The sequence below is a fragment of the Mustela erminea genome, chromosome 5 (assembly GCF_009829155.1).
Source record: "Mustela erminea isolate mMusErm1 chromosome 5, mMusErm1.Pri, whole genome shotgun sequence".
Taxonomy (NCBI): Eukaryota; Metazoa; Chordata; class Mammalia; order Carnivora; family Mustelidae; genus Mustela; species Mustela erminea.
In genome coordinates, this window is record NC_045618.1 from 85,411,821 (window position 1) to 85,438,169 (window position 26,349).

The window sequence follows — 26,349 nt, forward strand, 5'->3', positions numbered from 1 at the left end:
CTTCTGGAAGTACCATATTTGCTGCCATATGAGATATAAGGTAAGTATACACAATGCATTGCAATTTTATGGAGGGATTTTTTGGAAAAAATTAAACACTTTTTATATGTAGTAAAAATGATTTCAAAGTGTGTTGCATAATCATTATTTTGTTCAAATACAGTATATTTTAATGAGATTTCCTAGATCTGATAGGCAGTAATGTACTCATCTTGAATAGAACTATAGTGCCCTATAGCTAAAAGGAAATATGATATTGTGAATAAATACCTACATACAGAAGGCAATAAAAGCAGGAAATTTACTAGAACTAAATCTTCATTATGCATATTTGTTCAGTAAAATTAATATAATACTATTGCTTTATTTCAGTGAATGTAGAGGATTTAAAAAGTAAACCATAATATAAAAATAAAATTGTATTTTTTTACATATAGCTCTAGAACATACAAATATTTCAGTAAAAAAAAATGGAGCAAAGCATTTAAAATAAATGCAAAGGAATTTTAACTTGATGTTGGGTATGTGATCAAATCAAGTATTTTACAGTTTGTATGAGAAAAGTAACCAAGGAATTTGGGTAAGCTGTAATAAAAGTGTCAGTGAAAATCATGGCTAAATAACAACAAAATGTACATAAGTTTTGATCTTCCTTAAAATCTAGAAATAATTAGAAGTTATATCCAAAACTAGAAATCCATCATCACAGCTCCAATCTAGATAATGTTCATTGCTTGCATTCACTGGATTTGAAATGGAGTTGTCATCTTCCAAAAATTCTGTTCTAAAATCCAATTGCCATATTCCCAATATTAATCTATTGCATTCAAACCTAATATCTTCTTGGCTTTTGAGTCACAAATTACAGGAATGTTGAATTTGTATCTCATTTGTGGGGGGGTAATTTTAAATTTAGCTCCTAGATAGTTCTGTAGTCTGTGGGTTGTGTTAAGTAGTTATAGATGGGATGTGAAATTTTACTGTGATGGTTTTTTTCCCACACTTTGCATTTAGGGGTAGGTAAGTATTTGTGCTCAGTGTTGGGTAGTTGCTAACCCAAGAATCTAGGCCATTTTCACTGACCTCTTAGTGTGATATGGGTATATTAGTATGAGGTAATTTTCAGATACTTTTAAGAGGAAAATACACCTTGTAAGCTGGTAATTATGGCACATATCCTTTGATAATACTCATGCGGTGCCACACAAGTTCTTTTGAGTTTGGCATGCCTGTGCTACTCTGCAGTTTTCTCATTACTCTTCTCTATGCATTTGAAATTATCACTTCAAAAACATTTATTTTTTTAGCTTCACTTGGCTTACAGGGTTCTCTCAGCCTAAAACAATGCATTTCTCGGTAGCAGTTGGATCTAAATGACAAAATACTCAAGTATTATTACACAGCAGTGCCTGCCTGTAACAGGGATAATTTCGATGAGCCTGAAGCTGAGGAAATCTTCCTGAGGCCGGAGACTCCCCTGACACTGGGGTGTAAAGGCTTTTCCTTTTCAAGGAAAGCGGAAGGGAGTAATATCCTGTGACTATGGTATATTTTTTAGCAACACATGCTCAAGTTTTGTGAGCCATTTTCCAGAGAATGGTTGCCTCTCTGCGTCAAGTAAGGAGAACATGCAATGTCTGCCTATCTGCATAGGCTGGGAAACATGCTTGCTTGCTTTTTATGATTTTATAACTGAAGAAGAGAAATTTCTTCTACAATGACCCAAAAGAGGTAAGAGTTGTTATTGGATATATTCATGAGCCCATAACTTTTGACTTTGGGGAATCAATTAAGGGGTCCCAAAATTTCATTTCTGGCAGAAGTGGTTCAAGAACTACCTATCAAATATCTTGACACTCCATTTCATAGGAAATACAGGAAGTGTGAAATCCTTCAGTTGATGTGTGTCTCTTGATTTTCTGCAATTTTTTTTCTTACTGCGTTAAACAATGGATGATCTTGCTCTGAAATAATGATATATGACAGTGAGATAAATGACTTCTTTTTCTAGTTTTTTTGAAAAATAATTGACATACATCACTGTATAAGGTTACAGCGTGATGGCTTGATTTACATATATTGTGAAATGGTTACCATAACAGGTTCAGCTAACACCCATCTTCTTATGTAGGTACAACATAAAGAAGAAAAGAGTAAAAAAAAATTCTTTGTAATGAGAACTTAGGACTTACTCCCTTAAGTTTTCTATATATTGTATATCAGTGTTAGTCATTGTATACCTTACATGGAAAGGCATCCTTAATTGTGGCAATCCTTATTATAGCTCATAAAAGAAAAAATGTTTTTAAATAATATATATTACATATTACAATTTTATAACAAATATAAAAAATTAAAAATTATTTTACATAGATTACAAATACATACTTATTTTATTACAGTTTTTTAGATTATTGTCAGAAGACTCCTTCTGTTCAGACTTCTGATTAATATGTTTAGCTTTCAACGCTGAGATTGCTATGTTTAGGCATAGTGTACAAATAAACTAATATTTAATGACTAATGCTATATAAAAAATTCTGCTAGTTGAATATCAATAGTCCATTCCCATGACAAAAAAAGCTGACCAAATTCCAATTAAAAAAAATGTACTCACATGGCATCAAATAAAACATGTTCACTTGGTATTTTCATTTGTTTCTTAAATACAGGGCTTTAAAACTTACAAATGACTATTTCTCATAATAGACTTTAAAAACAAATATACACTTTGATAATTGCCTCCAAATCTTTTCAAATATCACATTCACCTTTGGTGTAGGAATTTTCTGCCCATAATAGACCATTTCTGACATTTTCATTCCCAGAGGAGCAGAGTGTCTTTAGTATAGGCTCTGTAGTCAGACTTCCTGGGTTTGAATCCTTGCTTTGCCAGCTACCAGCTATGTCCATGAGCAAGTTTCTTAATCTCTCTGAGCCTTTGTTTCCTCATCTGTAGAATGTTGGTAACTATAATAGGACCTCTATTACAGAGCTGTTAGGAAGAAGAGGTAATACAAGGAAAATCCTGAGCACAGTACCTGTCGTATTGGGCTTAATAAATGGAGCCACTACTGTTATTTTAACAATTTCTTTATGCTTAAAGTTGACCTAAAGCACATTGGGAGAAGGAGAGGAGAAGTGAGTTGGGGGAAATTGGATGGGGAGACAAACCATGAGAGACTGTGGACTCTGAGAAACAAACAGGGTTTTGGAGGGGAGGGGGTTTGGGGGTTGGGTGAGCCTGGTGGTGGGTATTATGGAGGGCATGTATTGCATGGAGCACTGGGTGTGGTGCGTAAACAATGAATATTGGAACTCTGAAAAAAATAAAATTACAAAAAAAAAAATCAACCTAAAGTGCATTTTTAGTTTTGCCATCTTATTTTTTCTTATGTATCACTGACAATGATCCCTTATTTGAGGGATGGGGTAACCTTAAGAACATTTTCTATTGAAATAGATATGTAGCTTAAAAAGAAAGATAAAATAGATATGTACCTTTGTGAAAACCGTAAGAAGATCTTGTTTTTTATTTGATAGACATGCCTGGTTATCAATTTTAGTCAGCTTTGTTTTCCCAGCCTTTCAGAGAAACAGGTAGATCTAAATTTACCTTTTTAGATCTGTAAATACCATTAAGTGATAAATTTAGACCACAATTATGTTTTCAAGTAGATAAATTATATTAATACCTGGATGTATTTTTTTTAAAGATTTTATTTTTATTTAGTTGACAGACAGAGATCACAAGTAGGCAGAGAGGCAGGCAGAGAGAGAGGAGGAAGCAGGCTCCCTGCTGAGCAGAGAGCCCGATGTGGGACTCGATCCCAGGACCCTGAGATCATGACCTGAGCCGAAGGCAGCGGCTTAACCCACTGAGCCACCCAGGCGCCCCTACCTGGATGTATTTTTGCCATAGTGATATAATACAACTTATACTACAAGGTGAATGAAGGACAGATTTGACATATTGCTTTTAGTTACAACAGTCTTAGTTGACTTTTAGTTGAGTTATGACAGTCTGGAGATAATGACAAAAATATAAATGTCCAAAATAAAACCATTAGATTTCTATGCTTTTCTGTTGCTACCAGTCCAGATTTGTAATAGATTATAATATTTGTGTCAAAAGTAACTCTTCTTAGGAAGTACTTATAGTTCATGTTGGGATATGGTTTGCATTTTAAGTTTTCAAGCTAACAAATATACTTGTAAACTACGAAAACAAGTTCTGCCTCAGCACTGAAAACTATAACTTGGCATTTGTCAATTTGCAAAATAAAATCATGCATTTATAAACACTCCACAAATTTTTAATAATGTTGATGTCAGTAAGAGGAAAGGGCTTTTGAATACAAGTAATGTAAAACTGTTCTTGTTTATGAAAGCCAAATCATAAGTTCTTTAACAATTGGCTCTTTTATTTTCCTTTTCAATTTATTGCCGAGTTTATTTTTGCTGTTTTGGACAGCGAGGCAGCATTAGATCATATTACTAAAACTTGTTTACATTAGCAACAAGCTAACTTGATTTTATTACCAGAATATGGATTATGAATTTCCAACCAGTTATTAAAATGTCTATGGTTTTCAAATCTTTTGTCTTTTAAGGTTTTTGGTTTGTTTTTTAGGTTAAAGTTATATGCAGTATAGAAAGTGTACAGAAATATTAAGCAGAGAATAAAAAAAATAATTTTGCACGATGGGCGCCTGGGTGGCCTCTGCCTTCGGCCTAGGTCATGATCTCAGAATCGTGGGATCAAGCCTTGCATCAGGCTCTCTGCTCAGTGGGGAGGCTGCTTCCCCTCTCTCTCTGCCAGTCTCTCTGCCTACCTGTGATCTCTCTCTGTGTGTCAAATAAATAAATAAAATCTTCAAAAAAATAATTTTTGCACTAGATAAAGGCATACTTAAGGTTGCAGGGGTGCTGGACCTGTTGGTGACATGTAGAAAAACATGTACCAGGCCATAACTTTGGGGAGTATTTCTGAATTTTGCCTGGCATACAAATGGAATATAAAGTTCCATTAAAAGCCCCTGTGGCCAAAATAATGTATTTTTCAACCCTACAATTCACAATAACTTGTGTTTTAACTTTCATACTGAAACCACAATAAAAGAACATGTTCCTGGAAATGCTCCAACTAGTTTAAGTAGTGCTGTAATCACTGCAATCATGACTTTAATTTGGTTGAACATTGTTAAAAGTCTGGTATGCCCCCCCTGACACACACACACACACACACGCGCGCGCGCGTGCGCGCGCGCAGATACATAAAATATTCCTCATATTTGTCAAAATAGAACCTTGGTGCTGCCCTTTCCTCTTCTTCAGATCTCACTTAACTTTTTTCTACAGTTATACTTAAGCATGTCAGAGAAGTGTAAAAATTTACCTTTGAGGCTCTTATTTCAAGAGTATTTTGGGCTAGACTGTCATCCATGTTAGGAATGAAATATGCAGGGACGCCTGGGTGGTTCAGTCCCTAGGCACCCGCCTTCGACGGCGGTCATAATCCCAGGTTTCTGGGATGGAGCCCCGCATCGGGCTCCCCGCTCAGCGGAAAGCGTGCTTCTCCCTTTCCACTCCCCCTGCTTGTGTTCCCTCTCGCTCGCTGTCAAAATCAAAAAAATAACGTGCAGCAGAGCCTTACATCTTGAAATATATTTTCACAAGCCTTTGAAACACACGGGACCGTTTCCTTTTTTAAGTGCAGAAAAACCAAGGTCTGGGACGGTGGGGACTGCCCAAAACGCAGCTGGGGGCTGGCTGCGCCCAGATCGCCAAGCCAAGCTCCAGGTGCAGGTACGAGGCATTACGTCACCGGCGGTGCCAGCCCGCGGCTCGGAGAGCTGCGGACGTGGGCTGGGCCGGAAGCAGTGCAGCAGCCGCTCGCCTCGCTCCGCCCCACGCGAGCCGGTCGTCGCGCCTCCCAGGCCGCCGTCGGAGGAGCCGGAGAGAGGGGCGAGGCGCCCGCAGGCCCCGCCCCTCAGGCCGGTCCCACCCATCTGGGCAGGCCCGCTCCTCCTGCCGTGGCGTGGCTAGGCGCGGCGCGAGGTGGGCGCTGCCGGTGAGTCCCGCTTGGTGACGGCCGGCAGGGTCCGCGCCTGGGTGGGGAGGCGGAGGAGGGAAATGGGCTTATCGGCCATGACGTTCTATCTTGCTAGCGCCAGCAGCCCTGTGGCGGCGACGACGATGGACCCGGAGCCAGCGACCCTTGCGGAAGGAGGAGAAGCAGTTGCAGCCTCGGGAGCTGCGGCCGCCGCGACGTTCAGGGAATCGGCTCAGCAGGTAAGTGGGGCCGCCCTAGAGAGGCGGCGGTGCGGAGGCTGGGGCTAGGGGAGCCTCGTCTAGTGTCTGTGTCGTCCGCCCGCTGCTCTCTCGGCCTGCCCGGCCTTCCCCCGAGCAGGCCGCCCGCCGGAGATGCGTTTCGGGGTTCCTTGTCACTGTAGCCCCACCTCTGCCCAAAGACACCGGCTTGGGGGAAAAGGGCGGACGCCTCCCCACAGCCGGGCGTCCCTCGCCAGCCCCTCCGCTGGCCGCGCCGCAGACTGCGGGGCTTCCGGGGGTGCTATTCCAGCTTCGGTCCGCGAGCCAGGGAAGGAAGGCGTGTCCCCGAAAGGCTGTCCTTAGAGTATCTGGAAGCCAGGTGGCGGCGGCTGCAGACGCTTCTCAGCCTCTCCGGTTGGAAGCGCCTGACTTGGCTTGTGCCCTTTGGTTAGCTAATAGCAACTATGTGCTGAGCGTTTACAGGCTTTATTTCACTTAATCCTAATAACTTCTGCATGATGTGGGCGTGATCCCCATTTCACCCGCGAGGTAACTGAGGCTCGGAGCTGCCCAGCAGAAACATAATGGGAGCTACGTTGTAAATTGTACGTTTTCTAGTAGCCATATTAAAAAAATATAAATACATTTTGATGTTTTAATGCATATTATTAATATTTTGTTTAATCTAATATAACAAAAAACTTCAGCACGTAACTAATGTGAAAAGTTAACCGTGAGGTATTTTACATTCTCCTTTTGGTACAAGTCTTAGAAATCCTGTGTGTGTATGCGTGTCACACCTACTGCACGTCTCAGTTTGAACTATTCTCATTTTAAGGGAGCATTAGCCAAATGGTGCTAGTGGTTACTGTGTTGGATAGCCTAAGTTTAGCGAGTTAGGTAAGGTTTAGAGATTTGTTTTGTTTTGGATTTGGTAGTCTAAAGTAATAGTTTAGAATCTTGGGCCAAGTAAAGCTAATGAAGAAATTGCTTTAACTGAAACCAACTCAGGAGTATATAGTATGGGCCATTAAAAGCCCGAGTTGTTTCTATGTAGAAATCTTTTCCACCTTCAGTGAAAATGAAGCCTTTTTAGTGGCTTCATTTTTGAGACTAACTGCCAGAATGTCAGTAAGACTGACCCCCCCCCATCCCCAACCACAGATTCCGAAGGGAATAGTGCCTGAATGTGAGTATAACTTTTGTAGTATAAGATGTAGTTTGCATGAACAAAAACTTTTTCACATAGTAGTTTTTATATGGAATTTCTTGTTTTTCTCCTACTTAAGAAGGAAAGTGACCAGCAGGAAAGAATTCAGTGGCAACACTAAATTGGTTAGAGAGCCACATTTCATTTTCAGTTGAGACCTGCTGCTGACACAAAGCTGGGTGTATTTTCCATTTGATTTTTCATTCTGTTCCTGTAATTGTTTTCACCACTGCTTCAAGCTTTGAATTGCTCTAATAGCAAGGTAAACATACCTGTATTGATTTATCAGCTAAGTATTGTTTGAAGAGAGGTTCTTCCTTTTGGTTTAGTGATATTATGTTTTTTTCATATATTTGGTTGAAAAAGTAATAGATATCTAAACACTAATGGAGACCGTTGAGCTGAAAGTAGAAAGTCATAGGAATACTCCCCTAGGCAGTATCTCACATTCACCAAAAGTAAGTTTGTCTTGTAATCATTCTGGGATTTCTTATGCATATCTAATATCTTCTTTTGTGTTAAACATAAATGGGTTCATACCATACAAACTATTTTCTAACTTTCCCTTTTTGCTCCCATTCACATTCCTGAAGCAGAAACATCTCTGGAAACCCCAGATCCATGCTTTTGAGTACAGTAAAAGAAAAGAGGCCAGTGAAGTGGGGACTTGGACGGATGGAGAGCCTGCTGTCCTTCATCAGTTTGTCAGAACTGAGCAATTCCAAGTGCCCTGTAGGGAAAAGAGTTAGAAATAGGAGCTTGGGTCTCTAGAATTTCACCTTAAACCAAGCCATACACTACCTATTGTGACATTTTATCAGGCAAGTTCTTTGACTAAACTTTTAACCAAAGTCTGAGCCTCAGTCTTATTAAAGAAGTTGAAATTTCAGTACACTACTTATTTATTTATGTAGCACCTCTGCTACCAAGAACTTACGATGTACTAGAACTATAGATTACAGGATGTAGCAGTGAAGGATACACACTGTGCCAACTGCTATGTTGCAAGCTACCTAGTTGGGGAAGGTGATACAGAATGAAATCCGTGTGTAGTACATATTTTAAAGAAGTTCTATGAAAGTGTATAAAAAGATAATTGCCATTAAAATCAGGCCCCAGGGAACTAGATAAACAGATGTACAGTCTGGTGGTTAACCATAAAATTTGATAAAATGTGAATTGACAGTGTATCTATTAATTTCCTGGTGTTAGGAACCTCTTTTTTCACATCTTTGAAATTTGTTAAAATGGAATTTGTAATATTGACACTGAAATTTTTCTTACTAAGAGGTTTATTGTTTATCTGTAAAAAAGAAACACTTGCAAAATTCAGAGAAAAACTTTCATTTATAATTGTTGGAAAATTTTTCACCAAATTAATTTTCTGGTTGGTTTTAGCTATCATTACTGCCCTTCACTGTTTCCCCTTTTTTATTCCCTAAGTAGAGGTCGAATCACATGTCATAGATTGTCTTTCACAGATTTTTTACGTGCCAGTCCATTTCCTTAAGATGAGGTGTTGATGGAACTATGGCCTATGGGCCACATCCCACCAGGGATCAAGTCCCACATTGGGCTCCCTGCTCAGCAGAGAGTGCTTCTTCCTCTCCTGCTTGTGTGCTTTCTCTCTCAATCTGACAAATAAAATCTTTAAAAAAAATAAGAAAAGATTATGAATCATATTTCAACCTTCACCTTTGTAGGTTTAAAAAAATATTTTGGAAAGAATATAGCCAAGAGTCAGAGTTAATGGAGATAGTAGCTAAGTTTATACTAATTGTTATGATCCAGCTGGAATGTTTTGATTTATTAAAGTTGTCTAGGGAAGGTAAAGTAGTTGAGCCAATGAGAGACAGCCCTTCTCCTTTGCCTTTGTCTAAGAAAGGAAAAATTCAGCCAATGAGAAATTACTAGAGCGAACAGTGAGAAGCTGCTTCTGCTTTAATGGGGGTGGAGCAGGCCATGGTGATGTATCCCGAAAGGTCTCAGCTATTTTCACTGACTGGAACTGTTGCTTTGGCATTAGATCCGTCCAGATAGTGTGACAACTGGAGATCTAACCCAACTTCTCTGACCTTCCCTTGCTTGTAAATGGATCCACAGACCTGAGTAGTAGTTTAGAAGGAAACATTGTTGTTAGAACAACCATAAATCAAATCTTATTTCAAGGGGAAAAATGATAGGGTAGGAATGGCTTGCCATGTCTGGGGACCAGGTGAACTTGGTGGACCATTTTTTTTTCTTTTTAAATATTTTATTTATTTATTTGTCAGAGAGATGATGTGGGGAGCACAAGCAAGGAGAATAGGCAGGTAGAGGGAGAAGTTCCCCACTGAACAAGGAGCCTGATATGGGACTCCATCCCAGGACCCTGGGATCATGACCTGACCTGAAGGCAGATGCTTAATTGAATGAGCCACCCAGATGTCCTCATGGTGGACCGTTTGTTGTTCATTTTGTTTATGGATATTATAAATGGGCTGATCTTCATTAAGGGCTGGGATTTGTTTGAACTCTTAAGACAGGCTAGGGAGAATTGTGGCTTTTGTTTTTTCAGGTTAACCCATAGATATCCTATGCTCTCAAGATTTTCATGATCTCAGTTCGCTATACAGCAGTTATAGTTGCTGTCAGTGATGTGTGGTCAAGTGTTGCAATGCGTGTGGTTTTTTTTTTTTTTTTTAAAGATTTTTATTTATTTATTTTGACAGATAGATATCACAAGTAGGCAGAGAGGTAGGCAGAGGAAGAGAGAGTAGCAGGCTCTCTGCTGAGCAGGGATCCCAATGTGGGACTTGATCCCAGGACCCTGGGATCATGACCTGAGCCAAAGCCAGCTCCTTAACCAAGTGAGCCACCCAGATGCCCCACTGCGTGTGTTTTTTAGGTTGTATATACCTGTATTCACATCCTGGCTAATGACTGAAACTTACCTTTGGGAAATGAAGAACCGAGAGCTATATATATATTCTAAAAATAAACTAAAAGGATTAAGAGGAAATAATACAAAAATGAAGTTACTTATATTTGTATAACTGGGCAGTTCTAGTCCATTGTTTTTATCAGTATAATTCTGCAGTTTTTCTCTCTGTTTTTATCAATATATCTCTGCAACTGCAGTTCAAAGAACTTTCTTTCTTATTGGTTGAACACCATTTATGGGTTTAAATTGTGTGGTCATACCCACAAGTGTAAGAATCCTTATAGAGGACAAAATTTTTGAACTCTGGACCATCCTAGAAAATCCCACCAATGTGGACTCCAATTAATTGTGGCAGTCCTGTTGTCCTGTATCATTTTGTTTGGTTTAGTTTTAAAATTTTATCAGTAATACATGAACATACTCTCTTCACAAAACAAAACAAAAAATAACAAAATACAAAAAAGAATAACTACTCCCTTACCCGTACCTCCTCCCCTGTCTCAGTACCTATCCCTAGGAGTAACCACTTGCTGGGTTTTTCTTCATAATTGTACTGTGCCTTTTTGAAGTACTCTAGTAAGGAGATGAAAAGTTAAAACGAGGCAACATAACAGTGAAAAGCTCTTTGTCCATTCCCAAAATATACATTTACCTTGATGAGGGAACATGGGTTTTTATTTGAGGTAAAGTTAGTATATCCCTAGGAATGAAATTTGGCTGTAATTAGAATTCCATAGACTATTGCACTAAAATCTGTAAAATGTTTTTACTATCTCCCATCCAAGTACTAACCAGTCATGACCCTGCTTAGCTTCCAAGATCAGACAAGATCAGGCCCACCCTGAGCGGCTGTAGGCATATCTTCTTACTATCAGGAAAACTCTGTTGTCACCTCTGTGTTATTGACTAAGAAATTTGAAAGTTCAAAGATAGAACACTTAATGGGTTGTTTTCTAGATTTGATCTACAAGTGAGTTTTATTTGGACTGCACAGTGATATAAAACATTTTTTTAGTTTAAATGTCTTCACAGGGGATGCTTTCTCCTCAGAGTCTACCCTTCCCTTTATAGCTTTGCTCACTTTTGGTGCCACTCGACCTTTAAAGGCATTTTAATTTGGAACTCCTGTTTTGAGAAGAGGAGAGAAGCAGAGTTAAGTCGAATGGGTTTTGTTTTTTCCACAAGTAGCTAATCCCAAATCCAAAGATTTAGGAAAGTTCCTTGCCATGAACTGGTATTTTATTTATGTCTCTAATATATGTACATGTGCATCTATATGATATCTTTTGATACTACGCATTGATCTCTAATTAGCATTGTTCTTTAAAACGATTGATGTCCAGAGTATCTTCGCATATTATAGGCATTGGAATTGCTCTGTTTGAAGTGTGGTGCTTGATTTCTTAGCCGTTGACTTCAAAAAAGTTTATTTTGTTAAATTCTATTTTTTGCCCTCTGTAGAAGGTATGTAGATGTTTGCTTTTTTATTCATTAAACTCTACATTTATGTTATTGATATTCCTGTGTGTGTATGATGTCTTATTTTCTAAAAAAAAAAAAAATTAAGGATTGGTTTCTGTTTCTTTATTCCCTCAAATAAAGCAATCAAGAAATTTTTTTGCCATATGAAAGAAAATTAACCTCATTTGAAACTTACTATTTTAATTTATCGTCATTAGATGAATAGTGAAAGAGGCTTTGAAAATGTAGAACTGGGAGTTATAGGAAAGAAGAAGAAAGTCCCGAGGAGAGTCATCCACTTTGTTAGTGGTGAAACCATGGAAGAATACAGCACAGATGAAGATGAAGTCGATGGCCTGGAGAAGAAAGATGTTTTGCCTACTGTTGATCCAGTAAGTTTGAAGCTCATGTCAATAGTTGTTTTTTTTTTTTTTTTTTTTTTTTTTAAAGATTTTATTTATTTATTTGACAGAGAGAGATCACAAGTAGGCAGAGAGGCAAGCAGTGGTGGGAAGGGGAGGCAGGCTCCTAGCTGAGCAGAGAGCCTGATGCAGGGCTCGATCCCAGGACCCTGAGATCAAGACCTGAGCCAAAGGCAGAGGCTTAATCCACTGAGCCACCCAGGCACCCCTGGTCAATAGTTTTTTTGAGACTCCCACACTGCCTAGGGTGCTAAGAAGGCACTGTCAATAGTTTTTAAAATTGATTTGTTTCCCCTTAAACATCAAATGAAAGGGGTCTTTTGAGGTTTAAATCAACTATATTTTGGTTATAAAAGTATACATTATGATTTGGATAGAAAACAGTATTTTTACACACATGGATGGAAATATTCCAGCATTTCAGTAGTCTTAAATAACTTGGGTGTCAGAGTACTTTGTCAGTGTGGCTAGGTTTCTTTAAGATTTATCTTACTAAAGAGAGTGCTTGGATTTCAGTCCCTTTGAATTAAGGATTATGCTGCCATAGTAGTTTCCACCTAAAATTTAGGATTCATTAGTTCTTTTTTACATTATTGCCTCAAGTTTTGACTGGAAGATAGGAATCTATGGTTCTTAACTTTATGTGCCTCATCAGCTAAATTTAAGTATTTCTAAATTATACATGATGTAACTATAAAATTATAGGACAAGCTGTACATTCTTTAAAAGGAGTGTTGTCTTTCTAAGTAGTCTTTGAAGTTTTTAGTTGATCAGTATTTACTGACTTTCTAGTAGGTACTGTTTTGGGCACTAGTGATGCAGCCATGGGCAACATAAATTTTTGCTCTTATATGCTAGTGGGAAGACAGGCAATAAGTACATATTATAATTACCAGACTGTAAAGTGCTGTAAAGAAGGGTAGTGGGATAGAGAATTATTAATTTGTATTTGATTTTAAAAATGTTATTACTAGTATTTTGTCAGATTTGGCTTTTGATAGATTTTGGTTATTAAAAAAAATTAGATCCAGAGTCTCTTCTATATAATATATTCAAAGGACCATGCAGTATACTCTGATGGCATTTCCAAATGCATGCAGAATATTACAGAGGTGTTTCATGCACTGCGAGAATTGTTGGAATAAGTATTTTTCTTTTAAATTACTTTGAAGGGGTTAGTTCTTATTTGTCGGTATATATTTGTATCTGTCTGTATGATTTTTAAAAATCATTGTCTCAGTAGTTGCTCTCTATTACATAGAAAGCGATACTAAACGCATTGCATACTGGGGTGCCTGGGTGGCTCAGTCATTTGGGCATCTGACTCTTGGTTTTGACTTAGGTCATGATCTCTGGGTGGTGGCATCAAGCCCTGCATTGGGCTCCACGCTCACTGTGGTCTGCTTGTCTCTCTCTCTGCTCTTCCCCTTCTCACACATACTCTCTCTCTCTCAAATAATAAATAAAATCTTCAATTTTATTTATTAAATAAATAAATTTTATTAAATAAATTTTATTTATTAAATAAGTAAATAAGTTTTATTATTTTTGAGCATTAAAAAAATAAAAGCATTGCATAGAAGAAAATGTGTCCTTCCTATGTGCCTAAAATTTTATTTTTTTAAACAAGCTTTAGTGAGATACAGTTCACATAACATACAATTCGCCGATTTAAAGTTATAGTAATGTGGCTTTTAGTATATTCATAGATGTGCACAACCATTACCACAGTCAGTTTTAGTATATTTACATCACCTAAAAAAGAAACTCAGTACCCTTTAGTTATTGTACATTATCCTTCATCTCCCCAACTCCTAATAATCACCATCTACTTTCTTTCTACAGATTTTCCAATTATGGACATTTCATAGAATGAAATCACATAACAAGTGATCTTGTGTAACTGCCTTCTTTGATTTAGCATGTTTTCAACATTCCTACATGTTATAGCATATGTCAGAATTTCATTCCTTTTTTTGAGATACCATATTTGTCAGTATATGAACTTTTGGGCTATTTCTACCTTTTGGCTACTATGATTAATGCTGGTGTGAACATTTTAGATACAGTTTTAATTTCTCTTTGCTATGTACCTATGAGTGGAATTGCCAGGTCATATGCTAACTATATTTAAACATTTGAGGAACTGCCTTGTTCTTTATTCTGTTGATAATGGCGACATTGATTGATTTTTGGCTGCAAAACTAGCCTTATATTCCTAGGATAAAACCCACTTGGTCATGGTATATAGTTCTTTTTATATGTTGCTGGATTTAGTTTGCTAGTAATTATTGGGAATTTTTGCACCCGTACTCATAAAAAAATATAGGTCTATAATTTTCTTGTGATGTCTTTATCTGGTTTTGGTTCCAGAGTAATACTGGCTTCATAAAATGAGTTGGGAACTGTTCCTTCCTCTTTTGGTTTTTTTGTTGGTTGGTTCTTTGGGAAGAATTTGTGAAGAATTGGTATTAATTCTTATTTAAATGTTTGGTAGACCTTACCTGTGAAGCTGCTTAGGGTTTTCCTTGTGTATGGTTTTTTGATTCCTAAATTGTCTCATTTCTAAGTCCATTTTAGTAGTTTTGTTTATTTCATATGTTGTGAAATTTGTTGTCATGTAGTTGTTCACAGTATTCCTTTATAGTCCTTTTTGTTTTTTCTTTTCTGATTCTAGTTATTTGGGTTTTCCTTCTTTTCTCTTGGGTCAGTTTACTTTAGCAAAAGGTTTGCCAATTTTGTTGATCTTTTCCAAGAACCAGCTTTTGATTTCACTGGTTTTTTCTCTTGTTTCTTTCTCCATTTCATTAGTTTTTACACTAGTCTTTATTTCCTTCCTTTTGCTTGTTTTAGGTCTAGTTTGCTTTATTTTTTCCCATGTCTTAAGGTGGAAGGTTATTCTTTCCTTTATTAAAGGAGAGTTATCTTTCTTCTTTAATTAGCTATGAATTTCCCTTTAAGAACTGCTTTAGTTACATCTCATAAATTTTGTATGTTACACCTTCATTTTCATTCATCTCAAAGTATTTTCTTTGACCTATTGGTTATTTAAGAGTATGTTATTTACTTCCCATATATTTGTTAAGTTTTCACATTATATTTTCTGTTCTTGATTGTTTTTCTTGTTTTTAGTAGGCTCCATACCCAGCGTGGAGCCCCGTGTAGGGCTTGAACTCATAACCCTGAGATGAGATCAAGACCTGAGCTGAGCTGGACACTTAACCAACTGAGCCACCCGGATTACCCTGTTCTTGATTTCTAATTTCACCCCATGTGGTTGAAGAAGATACTTGCATTATTTCTCCTTTTAAATTGAAGTTTGTTTTATGGCCTAGCATGTGGTCTGTCTTGGAGAATGTTCTGTTTATACTTGAGGAGAATGTAGATTCTGTTGTTCTGTAGGTGTCTGTCAGGTCTGGTTGGCTTATAATGTTTTTCAAGTCTTCTGTTTCCTTGTTGATCTGCCTGGTTTTCCTGTTTATTATTGAAAATGGGCCATCAAAGTCTCCACCTGTTATTGTTGAGTTGTCTGTTCCCTTCATTTTGTGTTTTTGTTCTATTAAGCCCCCTCTACTGAATTTTTCATTTCATTTATTGCACTTTTTAACTCCAAAGTTTCTATCTGTTTGTTAATAATTTTTAAAAGATTTATTTATTTATTTATCTATTTATTTATTTATTTTAGTGGGAGAGAGAATGTGAGAATGGGGGTAAGGTTAGAGGGAGAGGAAGTGCGAGAGAAACAGACTCCCTGCTGAGTGGAGCCCTACAACCTGGGGTTCTCCATCTCAGGAACCTGAGCCAAAATCAAGAGTCAGATGCTTAACTGAGCCACCCAGGTGCCTCTCCAATTTCTTTAATTATGGTTTCCTTAGTTCTTTGAACATACTTATAAATGTTGCTTTGACATTTTTTTCTTTTAAATTCAGCATCTAGTGACTCATGCATAGATTCTATTGTCTGCTTTTCTTCCAGTGTATAGCATACTTCTGTTTCTTTGTATGTCTCTTAATTTTTTGTACATTTTAGACAATATATTACATCAACTCTCGATACTGCCCTTACCTTCTCCACCCCCACCCCCTTGTTATTTGCTTGTTTTTTTGTGTTTTGTTTTTTTTTTGTTTGTTTTTTTGTTTAGTGACTGCTGGATTATTTTAGTGAAGTCTGTCTCCTCCCCACCTCTTGTTCTCTGCTACAAACTAGCTAGCCTTTAGTTTAGCCTGCATCTTCAGGGAATCTAAGAACTTCCTCTCAATTACCTCTTAACACAATCTCCACTGATTTTGAGAGCACCCTTTGGCCTTGGTTGCAGCTCTGTTGCAAATGAAGTCAGTTCATTTGAGAACAGATTAGTAGCTGTTTTATGGCTTACTTTTCCTCCTGGGCAAAATCTCTTAGCCAGAGCTTTGAAGTTGGGGGTAGGCACAGTGTTGCATTCCTGAGTGACAGCCCTGCTTTAGGAGCTGAGTGCTGGTAGAGGTGGGTAGCAGTAGCCTTAGATCTTTTTGGGTTTTTTTGCTGTCTCATGAACAGAGACTATCAGTGCCCTAGGATTCTCAGTGGCTCTACCATTCCATCAACAGGAGCTGACAGAAGAAGGAGGGAGTCCGCACCTGTCAACTGCACTCATCTGAAACAGTCTCAGTAATAGATGGCTTGTGGGCAGGAATGCTGATTGATGTTCCATCATGCACTGTTTGTCTTTCTGTGACTGGCTTATTTTATTAACATAATGTCCTCAAGGTTCATCTATGCTGTTCCCTTCTTTTTTTTAAGGCTGCATTTTCCATTATATGTATTCCCACATTTTCTTTATCCATTCATTCATCAGTGGATGTTTAGGTTGCTTCTATCTCTTGGCTGTTATGAGTAATGCTACAGTGAAGAAGAAAGTGAAAATATCTCTTGGAGGTCCTGATTTCAGTCCTTTTGGTTAAATACAAGTATTATAAATGGGGGAAAACAGCAGGGTAGAGAAAATACAGCAAGGCTGTAAAAACCTACATGTCTAGGAAAAGACTTGGAGAATGTATTAAAATATTAGTGATAATTATCTACAGGTGATAGAAAAATGGGTGGCTTTTATTTTCCTTATACTTTGCTCCATTTTCTTAAGTGTTCTACAAAAAATAAGCATTACTTTTATAATTTAAAAATAAGTTGTTTAGGGGTTCCTGGGTGGCTCAGTGGGCTAAAGCCTCTGACTTCAGCTCAGGTCATGATCTCAGGGTCCTGGGATCAAGCCCTGCATCGGGTTCTCTGATCAGCAGGGAGCCTGCTTTCTCTTCTCTTTCTCTGCCTGCCTCTCTGCCTACTTGTGATCTCTCTCTGTCAAATAAATAAATAAAATCTTAAAAAAAAAGATTTTATTTATTTATTTGTTAGAGAGAGAGCACACACAAGCAGGCAGAGAGGAAGGCAGAGGCAGCAAGAGAAGCAGGCTTCCTGCTGAGCAAGGAGCCCGATGTGGGACTCGATCCCAGGACCCTGGGATCATGACCTGAGCCAAAGGCAGTGGCTTATCCAACTGAGCCACCCTGGTGTCCCAATAAATAAATAAATCTTTAAAAAAAAATAAGTTTAAAAAATAAAAAAAGATAGCAAGTCTGAATAGTTCTTATTAAGGAAGGGGTGGATACTCAATTATTCAGGTAGGGATAGATACTTAAGTTTTTGGAGAAAAAATGAATCAGCTTAAGTTTGCACCATAAACTGGAAGTCTTGAAGACCAAGCTCTGACCCATTTATCTTGTTACTGGGGTAGTGGCGTGGTGGTGATGCTGGCAGTGGTGGCAAGGTTCCAATGTAGGCTCTTGAGTCATCTGTCCTTTCAATTCAGTAAGATCAGTGTCTAAACAAAGAGCCCCATGCATTCATTCTGTGTAATTGTGTGTGATAATGATAGATGTTATTCAGGGATCCTTAACCAGTTCCTCAGCTCTGGAGCAGGTTTGACTCTCTGGTAGTCACTGCATGGATATTAGCAATTGTTCTCTCTAGAAACAACTCCAGGAGAATTGGTCCACTGAGAAATATATGCTTTCCTTCAAAAGCCTGCTTAATCCTTTTCTAAGTCGTTTATTGGCCCTGCCATTATCATGTGTTACAGAAACTGGTTCCATTCCCTCTATTCCTGCACTGTCCTGTTTGCTGTAAAAACTGTAAGGTAAACACCAAGATGAGAGCTTTTTTTTTGGCTGGGTACTGTATACTTTATTGATGGTACAAGACAAGGTAGGGCTCCCCAAGCCCCTCCCCTTCTTCAGGGGGTCTGGGATGGAAACAGTGGAGGTTGGGAGATTCTCAGTGTTTTGGGGGATAAATTGGGGCAGGGATTCCCCAGCAGCTGAGGGCCTCTCTCTTCTTCTTGCTCTGGCTGGGGCTGGTGGTCCAAGGGTCTCATACTCTTTGAAGGCCATGTAGACCGTAAGGTCCACCACCTGGTTGCTCTAGCCAAATTCATTGTCATACCAGGAAATGAGCTTGACAAAGTGGTTGTTGAGAGCAATGCCAGGCCCTGCATCGGTGGAAGAATGGGTGTCGCTGTTAAAGTCGCAGGAGACAACCTTGTCCTCAGTGTACTCCAGGATGCCCTTGAGGGGGCCGTCTGTCGCCTGCTTCACCACCTTCTTGATGTTATCGTATTTGGCAGCTTTCTCCAGGTGGCAGGTCAGATCCATGACCAATATATTGGGGTTGGGGATGCAGAAGGCCATGCCAGTGAGCTTTCCATTCACCTCAGGGATGACCTTGCCTACAGCCTTGGCCGCACCAGTGGAAGCAGGGATGATGTTCTGGGCAGCCCCTCGGCTGTCATGACAACCCCAGAGGGGCTGTCCATGGTCTTCTGGGTGGTGGCAGCATGGATGGTGGTCATGAATCCCTCCACAATGCCGAAGTTGTCATGGATGACCTTGGCCCAAGAAGCCAAGCAGTTGGTGGTACATTGGTACATTGTGAGGCATTGCTGACAATCTTGAGGGGGTTGTCATACTTCTCATGGTTCACACCCATCATGAACATGGGAACGTCAGCAGAAGGAGCAGAGATGATGACCCTCTTTGCCCTGCCCTGGATGAGAACATCTTAAACAGAATCCCTAAAATAACCCTATCCCCACATAAGAGAGATGTTTCCAGCGTTGAATATAGAAGATACAGTGGATTTGATTGAGAGAGTTACAAATATACAGTATTTTCTTAGTTGAAGGTATTTGTTTACTTGGACACTCATTCTTATGTAGATAGAGATAAAAGAGCTAACTCACTTCCGTTTCATTTCAAGAATACTATCACAGAAGTCAGCATATTCGCTTTTCATGGGAAGACTGTTGTGTTTCCCCCTTTTCTCTTTAGTCCATCTACCCAGTCTTACAGATATTCTTGTGTTTTCTGTTTTAATACCTTATAATCATGAATGTATATCTTAGCTAAGAATATTATGTATAATTTCATCATTTTTCTCCTTCCTGGAAACAATATTAAAATAATAATACTATTAATAATATTATTTGATTGATTGTTCTATACTATATTTTGGTAAACAGAAATATTAGTACAATGAAGCATGCTTTTATTACTGATTTCATCCACAGAAGCAAACTGTTGTCTGTGTGGCAGTCTTCACAGAAGTGTTCTATGGCAATGATAGCACCAAAATTAATAGTGGAGTTGTGCAGTGTAGATTGCCTTCTGCCATTTGTCCTGCTTTACTAAATGCACACAGAGTTTGTCTTGGGATATATAGTCTAGGCCCTTCTTAATCCTTTTTAAGATTTTATTTATTTGTCAGAGAGAGTGAGCGCAAGCAGTAGCAGGGAGAGGCAGAGAGAGAAGCAGGCTCCCTGCTGAACAAGGAGCCGGATGTGAGACTTTATCCCAGGAGTCTGGGATCATGACCTGAGCCCAAGGCAGACGCACCCAAGCACCCCAGGCCCTTCTTAATCCTTAAAGAAACAAAATACTCACCTTGCCATTTACTGGTCACTTATTTTCCCGTCATTGAAAGTTCATTTGATGTGCTCTTACTTATCCTGCTTACTTTCTCTGAATCTCAACTTCCTCGCTGTACTTTAAGTATGTTGTACTGTATGATTTCTTAAGGTTCCTTTCTATTTATTGCATACTCTCTCTGATATTGTGCTTATGAACAGTGAAGACAAAAAAGCAGCAAGACAGGAGAAGAGGCTGTAGATTGTCAAATCATACCAACTCCATTTTAGTTGCTGCTGCTTTCTTTGGTTATTCCACAGACTTAGGGTAAATATTATAGTTATATGGGTAAGTATAAAAAGTCCTTGTGGAATGCTCTCTCTAAAGCTTCTAAATTTTTAATTGAATTGTAGTCTGTAGTACTATCTATAGAATATTCTATGTGCCAGCCAAATATTTGATTGCTTCATTTTGGCCTAAATATACCCAATGGGTTTTAGGTATAACTGTTGCTAACCTGACTTCTCGTTGCAGACAAAACTCACCTGGGGCCCCTACTTATGGTTTTACATGCTCCGAGCCGCCACATCAACCCTCTCAGGTATTACTTTTCTGTCTGAATATCGTATAACTGCTATAATACACTGCAAGAACAAGAACTTTACCAAATGGTGTGTTTCCAAAGTGAAGGAGAAACATTAGGGGTTAATCACTCTGTTCTCAGCAGCTAGCTAGCATTGGATATTAATCTAACTTGTACTTCACTTCAAAACATTCTTCACTTTCAAATGGTGGGGATTTTTTTTAGAGAACTGAAAAATGGCTTTATTAATTTATTTTATATTAATTTTTATGTTTCTGGACCTTCTGTGTTAGCAACTATTTTGCTGTTTTGTTACATGGTTTTGTACTGATACTGTTCTTACTCTGTTTGACTATTCTAGAGCCTGTATTATACAATTCATTTATTTTTAATTCCATTAATATGTCATATCTTAAGTTGAGCTATAACTTAAATCATGGAAGGAAATGAACTATCAACATATGAGTTAATCCTGCTAATTTTAAATATAGGTTTTAAATTATAAAGCTTTCCTCTATTTTCAGTTTCAACTCTATGATAGCTTCTTTCATTTTCTGCTTTTTATTATAGGTAATTTTGAATAGTAATTCATTCAAGAATATTACTAGGTAGTGTGGTGTAAGGAAAATCTTCACTTTCAGACCTGGATAGACCTTTCGAGTCTAATCTTTGAGTCTAACCTTTCACAGTGCCTGGCATGTGGCAGGCCCTCAGGGAATGTTACAGTGCAAGCCGTTCCTCCCCTAGAGTCTAATGATGTCCCAAGTCTCTAAGTCTATGTTTTTTCTTGAAAAAGTAGACATGTAATAGGTAATTATAATACATGGTGATACATGTATAATTGGAGATATGAGCAGAGTGTTGTTGGGAACCCAGAAGGAGCTACTAGTGCCTCTTGAGGAAATCGAGGAAGATACACAGAAGAGATGCACTGAGTGTTCATAATCTCCCTGAGGGCAGGGACTGTAACTCATAGAACGTGCTCAAGAAATGTTTATGGAATTATATAAGCCATTTAACTTTTGCGTTTTTGTGTTTGTTTGATTTTTGCCATTTAACTTTCGTATCCTCAGTGTGTGACTTTCTTGGAGAGAAGATTGCATCTGTTTTGGGCATCAGCACCCCAAAGTACCAATATGCCATTGATGAGTATTACCGGATGAAGAAGGAGGTGTGTCTCCTTTTTACATTTTTTTGCTTCAGTTTGATTTACTGTGGACTTAATGGGTTGTGTAATGAGCATATATATTCTCTCTAGCCGCCCAAAAGAGAGAGCTCCCTTAGGGTAGGCATTTCATTGTAGGGTTACTAATTAATCAAGTTAGATATTTTTAATTTATATGTTTATAAACTGAAATTTCCCTAGGATCTTGGTATGAGACTAAGCTGGATTTCATTGGGCTAGCTGTTATGTGAGGTGCCTTATATATGATCTTATTTAATCTTCATACCTCTCTCTTTGGATTATTATTACAGTTTTCAGATGAGAAAATAAGACAGTCTCTGTACTTAGAACCTGTAGACTGGATGTAGGAGAAGTGGAGGATTTGAAGCACAGAAAATTACAAGTACTAGAAATGTGTAAGTGCCAGGTGTTAAGGCACAAAGAGGTGAGGCAATTTGTCTGCAAATGTAGTGAGGTTTTAGGGTCTGGGTGAAATGAGTTTAGCCTTGAGAAAAGTTTAGCTCCTAAGAGCATAGGCTGAAGAACCAAAGGGTTCAAATTTAAATTCTGACTGCCCCACTTCTTTGAAAACCATTGGTGCAAGATACTTAACTTTTGTAAGCCTCAGTTTCTTCATCTTTATAATGAGGAAAATTGTGGCATCCATGTTCATTCAGGGTGGCTCTAAAGATTAAATGATTTGATATGTAAAATGCTTAGAACAGCACCCAGTGTATATTGGTGAACACAAAATAAATATTAGAATCTTATATTATTCTTCAAGCAAATGGGGAGGGGAATTCAGCTAAAGTGAGAATGTAGAGGCATGAGGATAAGTTGTGTATTTGGAGAAGTGGCAGGAATGATCCTTTATCACTGGAGCAGAGTGCACTGGGGGAGTGGCTGGCCATGCATCTGGAAAAGACAGCTGACTTTATATTAGTTACATGGTTTCAAAACTCCTTTTATGAACAAATGAGTGTTTTTAACACTTCCAGCCGTGTTTAGAGCCTCAATACCTCATCTGGACTATTGTAATAGACTCCCCAGTGTCTTTCTTTCTTGTGTTCTCTCAAGCAAGCTCTAAATTAATCTTGACTGGTTACCTACTCTGTACTGAGTACCCATACAGCATTGACCAATACAATACTCACTTCCTCCAAGAATTTAGAAGTTCTGGACCTAGAAATTATCTGTATACTAGCTGCTTTGGGGAACATTAACCATGTTATACCATTTGGTGACTGGACCACCCTGTAATTGAAGTGATGCAGTATTTAGCTGTTTTTTAATTTAGATTAGAATTTATCTGAAAGATATAGCCTCTGTCAAAGTTAATTCAGGACCCATCTAAGCAGTGCTGTACCATACTTAAAAATGACTTCCCTTTCCTTAAAATGACATATGATAGTTCCCATTTCAGTTTGGGAACACAGGACAAGGAGATGTGTCTTGGCTTAATTAGATGAGACTGAATTGGACATGTCACTATTGTTTTAGTTTTTTAAAAAAGGCACAAGCAGTTGAAAGTGGGGAACAAATACTATTCTTTTTAGGCATTTATATTTCATCTATTCTTGATTATTTCCTCTTTTTAGGAAGAAGAAGAAGAAGAAGAAAACAGAATGCCTGAAGAAGCAGAAAGACAGTACCAGCAGAATAAACTGCAGGCTGATTCCATTGTCCAGAGGGATCAACCAGAAACAGTGGCATCCAGTTCATTTGTCAATCTCAATTTTGAAATGGAGGGAGACTGTGAAGTCATTATGGAAAGCAAACAAAATCCAGTCTCTGTCCCACCATAGAATGACTATCAGACTTCAAACTCTAGGGTTTTTATAATACCAGAACTTTCACATTCTTTATTCAGTGGGACTTAATACAATTATTTATATTTTAAATTATTATCTGGAAAGGGAAAAATGTTTCTTCATTCTTAGGCTCTATCTAGCAAAAGCCAGATCTGAAATTTGATCATTTGTACTACGCTTTTTCTGTGTGTCACATTAGGGCTTTGGCTTTAAAATGTTCTTTAAATAAATTAAGGACATTGTAGAGCCGTAATTGCCAATTAAGTGTTAAATTATCAAGCTTGTCTGTTATTGGTGTTTGTAAGAAAAAAATACTTAAATTACTAACTGGAGCTGATCTTTCTAGTCTCAGACTGAAATAAGGATTCCTGCCCCCCCCTAGATTTTCTCATGTTGTCTTACATTTATAAATCTAACCATTAATTTCATACTAAGGATGGTTCACTGAGTGTGTAATAAAAGGAGCAAGACAAAAGCACTTTGATTTTTCTTTCCTTGAGAATATTTTATGAAAAGGTGAGTGAGTTTGTAACACCAGTTCTAAGATGGGTTTCCATTTTTTAATGCAGGTTACTTAATCTTACATTCTTTTTCAGCAGTTATTCAAATTAAATAACTAGCTTTGAACATTACGTTAAAAACACTAGTTACGGGATGTATTTATTAATGTATTTGTATTCAAGTGGTAACATCCAGTGATTATCCACATGGCATCCTGGTTTTGTGACTCAGTGGACTCTGAGTGTTTCCTGTGGGCCAAGTAGTTGGAAGGAGGATGGTACGGTGAGGGACAGATGAAGACTTGACCCTTCAGGGGCTACTGTTAACATTGTACCAAGTGCCACAGTAGCATAGTGAAGTCACCAATATTCTCTTCTTTGAAGTTTACAACAATAGACTGGATAGTTTGCTTAACCCAGGTTTGGTCAGCTCTCTAGAGCCCACTGTGGTACTGGCAACACTTACTGAAGTATAATATGAAACTAATTTTGAAAATATTCCTAAATATCTGCTCATAATCTTATGAGAGATCTGTATGATTTTGATTTATAACTAAATGTGGGTAAGGAAGAATGTGTGGAGTATTTCAGAAATGCTGCTCTAAAAAGCCTATTCACAGACTTAAGATCTTTCAGAGAGTAATGGTGGTTCTAAGCAGCATTAAGCTGTCAGTCTTAACTATTTTTATATAAAATGTAGCTTCAGAGAAACTCCTCTAACAAAGGTACAGTGGACCTATTACAGAAATTTGTTATCAGTGAACATGAACATATGGCCGCTAAGTTCTTCAACTGAAATCTGAAAGATTTAGGAAAGATAATTTTTCACTTGGAATTTTCAGTTATATGGATCTGTGGTATGGTATTTCATGCATGGTATGTGATGGTAATTTTTTTTGGTCATGGCTGTAAACTCTAACTTAGTAAAGAATTAAGCTTCAGATCATGTAATTAATGTCACCATAAATTATAGTTTACCATAAGCTCTAAAACATGCTAACCTGACCTCTTCCCTCTAATTTATTTTTAACTTCGAGATAGGACCTCCAACTCAAGTATTTATTGGGTTATCCAGTGAAGGCATTAATATCTAATAATGATCTTTTCTCCCTAGAGGCACTAGATCTGAAAGTTTACCTAGAAACCTTTCTGATTGTAGAAGGAAGATTATGAAAGTTTTGTTTCTTAAATTTCACTTTTCTCTTAATTGTCCAACAGTGGCCAGTTTGTAATGTTTATATAGTTATTCACTGTGCCTTATTAAATCTTTATACTTTATGCAAACTATAAAATTTCCCAGAAATCGATTAAATGGTTTTGTCTTATTTTTAAGCCTCTTTTACTTTTCCTTCCTTTTTGACCCTTCTTATAATTACTATTCCCCCCTGAATCATAGTTCATGATTATTTTACCCTCTTCTAATCTTTCTTCTCATAAAAAAAATGAAACAACAGTATAATTGAGAACCTTTACACTGAATTACCAAATTCTCTAACAAAAATCTTTAACAAAATGGAGTTGAGTTTTATAAAATGTGACCCTCGTACTGGTTAAAAAAGCTAGACAGATTATTTTATACCAGTGATTTTAATTAAAGTTAAAGAGTAACTTGAATACTTTTTACTGAAATATCTTATAAAAAGAGGTATCATCTCCAAACACTACTAACCCAGAAATGAAATGGCTCTATTCTAATGAATGGGAAGTTTATAATCTATGATACAGGGAATACTTTTAGAAGACTTGAGGTTAAATGACCACATATAAACTATCCCTCAAATATTTAATGTCTTAATGTCTAATGTCAGAAATATCCCATGACAACTTCCTTTATATCTAAAGATTATATAGATTTAAAGTGGATTCCTGGGACGCCTGGGTGGCTCAGTTGGTTAAGCGGCTGCCTTCGGCTCAGGTCATGATCCCAGCATCCTGGGATCGAGTCCCGCATCGGGCTCCTTGCTTGGCAGGGAGCCTGCTTCTCCCTCTGCCTCTGCCTGCCTCTCTTGTCTGCCTGTGCTCACTCGCTCGCTCTCTTTCTATGCCTGACAAATAAATAAATAAAAT

At 37.9% G+C, this 26,349-nt stretch overlaps 1 protein-coding gene and 1 pseudogene across 5 annotated transcripts; both read left to right on the top strand.

Annotated features, from left to right (window-relative positions):
- Positions 1-520: 520 nt before the first annotated feature.
- Positions 521-25,588, top strand: FAM177A1 (family with sequence similarity 177 member A1). 5 transcript variants are annotated; one of them, XM_032344032.1, is made up of 6 exons: positions 521-1,731; positions 6,171-6,294; positions 12,086-12,259; positions 20,758-20,824; positions 21,880-21,977; positions 23,570-25,588. In XM_032344032.1, exons 1-6 carry the CDS (start codon positions 1,718-1,720, stop codon positions 23,774-23,776), a joined length of 684 nt encoding a protein of 227 aa, XP_032199923.1. In that variant the 5' UTR covers positions 521-1,717; the 3' UTR covers positions 23,777-25,588. The 5 variants fall into 5 exon arrangements, with proteins under 5 accessions (XP_032199923.1, XP_032199924.1, XP_032199922.1 ...); XM_032344033.1 differs by lacking the exon at positions 521-1,731 and adding an exon at positions 5,944-6,073; XM_032344031.1 differs by lacking the exon at positions 521-1,731 and having other exon boundaries at positions 6,080-6,294.
- On the top strand, positions 17,826-20,114 carry LOC116591274 (annotated as a pseudogene).
- Positions 25,589-26,349: the final 761 nt, after the last annotated feature.

What these genes read in the sequence shown, in the direction of transcription:
- FAM177A1 (XM_032344031.1), top strand. Translation starts at nt 6,136, where the DNA reads ATGGGCTTATCGGCCATGACGTTCTATCTTGCTAGCGCCAGCAGCCCT. An exon ending in TTTTGCCTACTGTTGATCCA is followed by an intron (nt 12,260 to 20,757) that starts GTAAGTTTGAAG and finishes TTCTCGTTGCAG; the next exon opens with ACAAAACTCACCTGGGGCCC. An exon ending in ATTACCGGATGAAGAAGGAG is followed by an intron (nt 21,978 to 23,569) that starts GTGTGTCTCCTT and finishes TCCTCTTTTTAG; the next exon opens with GAAGAAGAAGAAGAAGAAGA.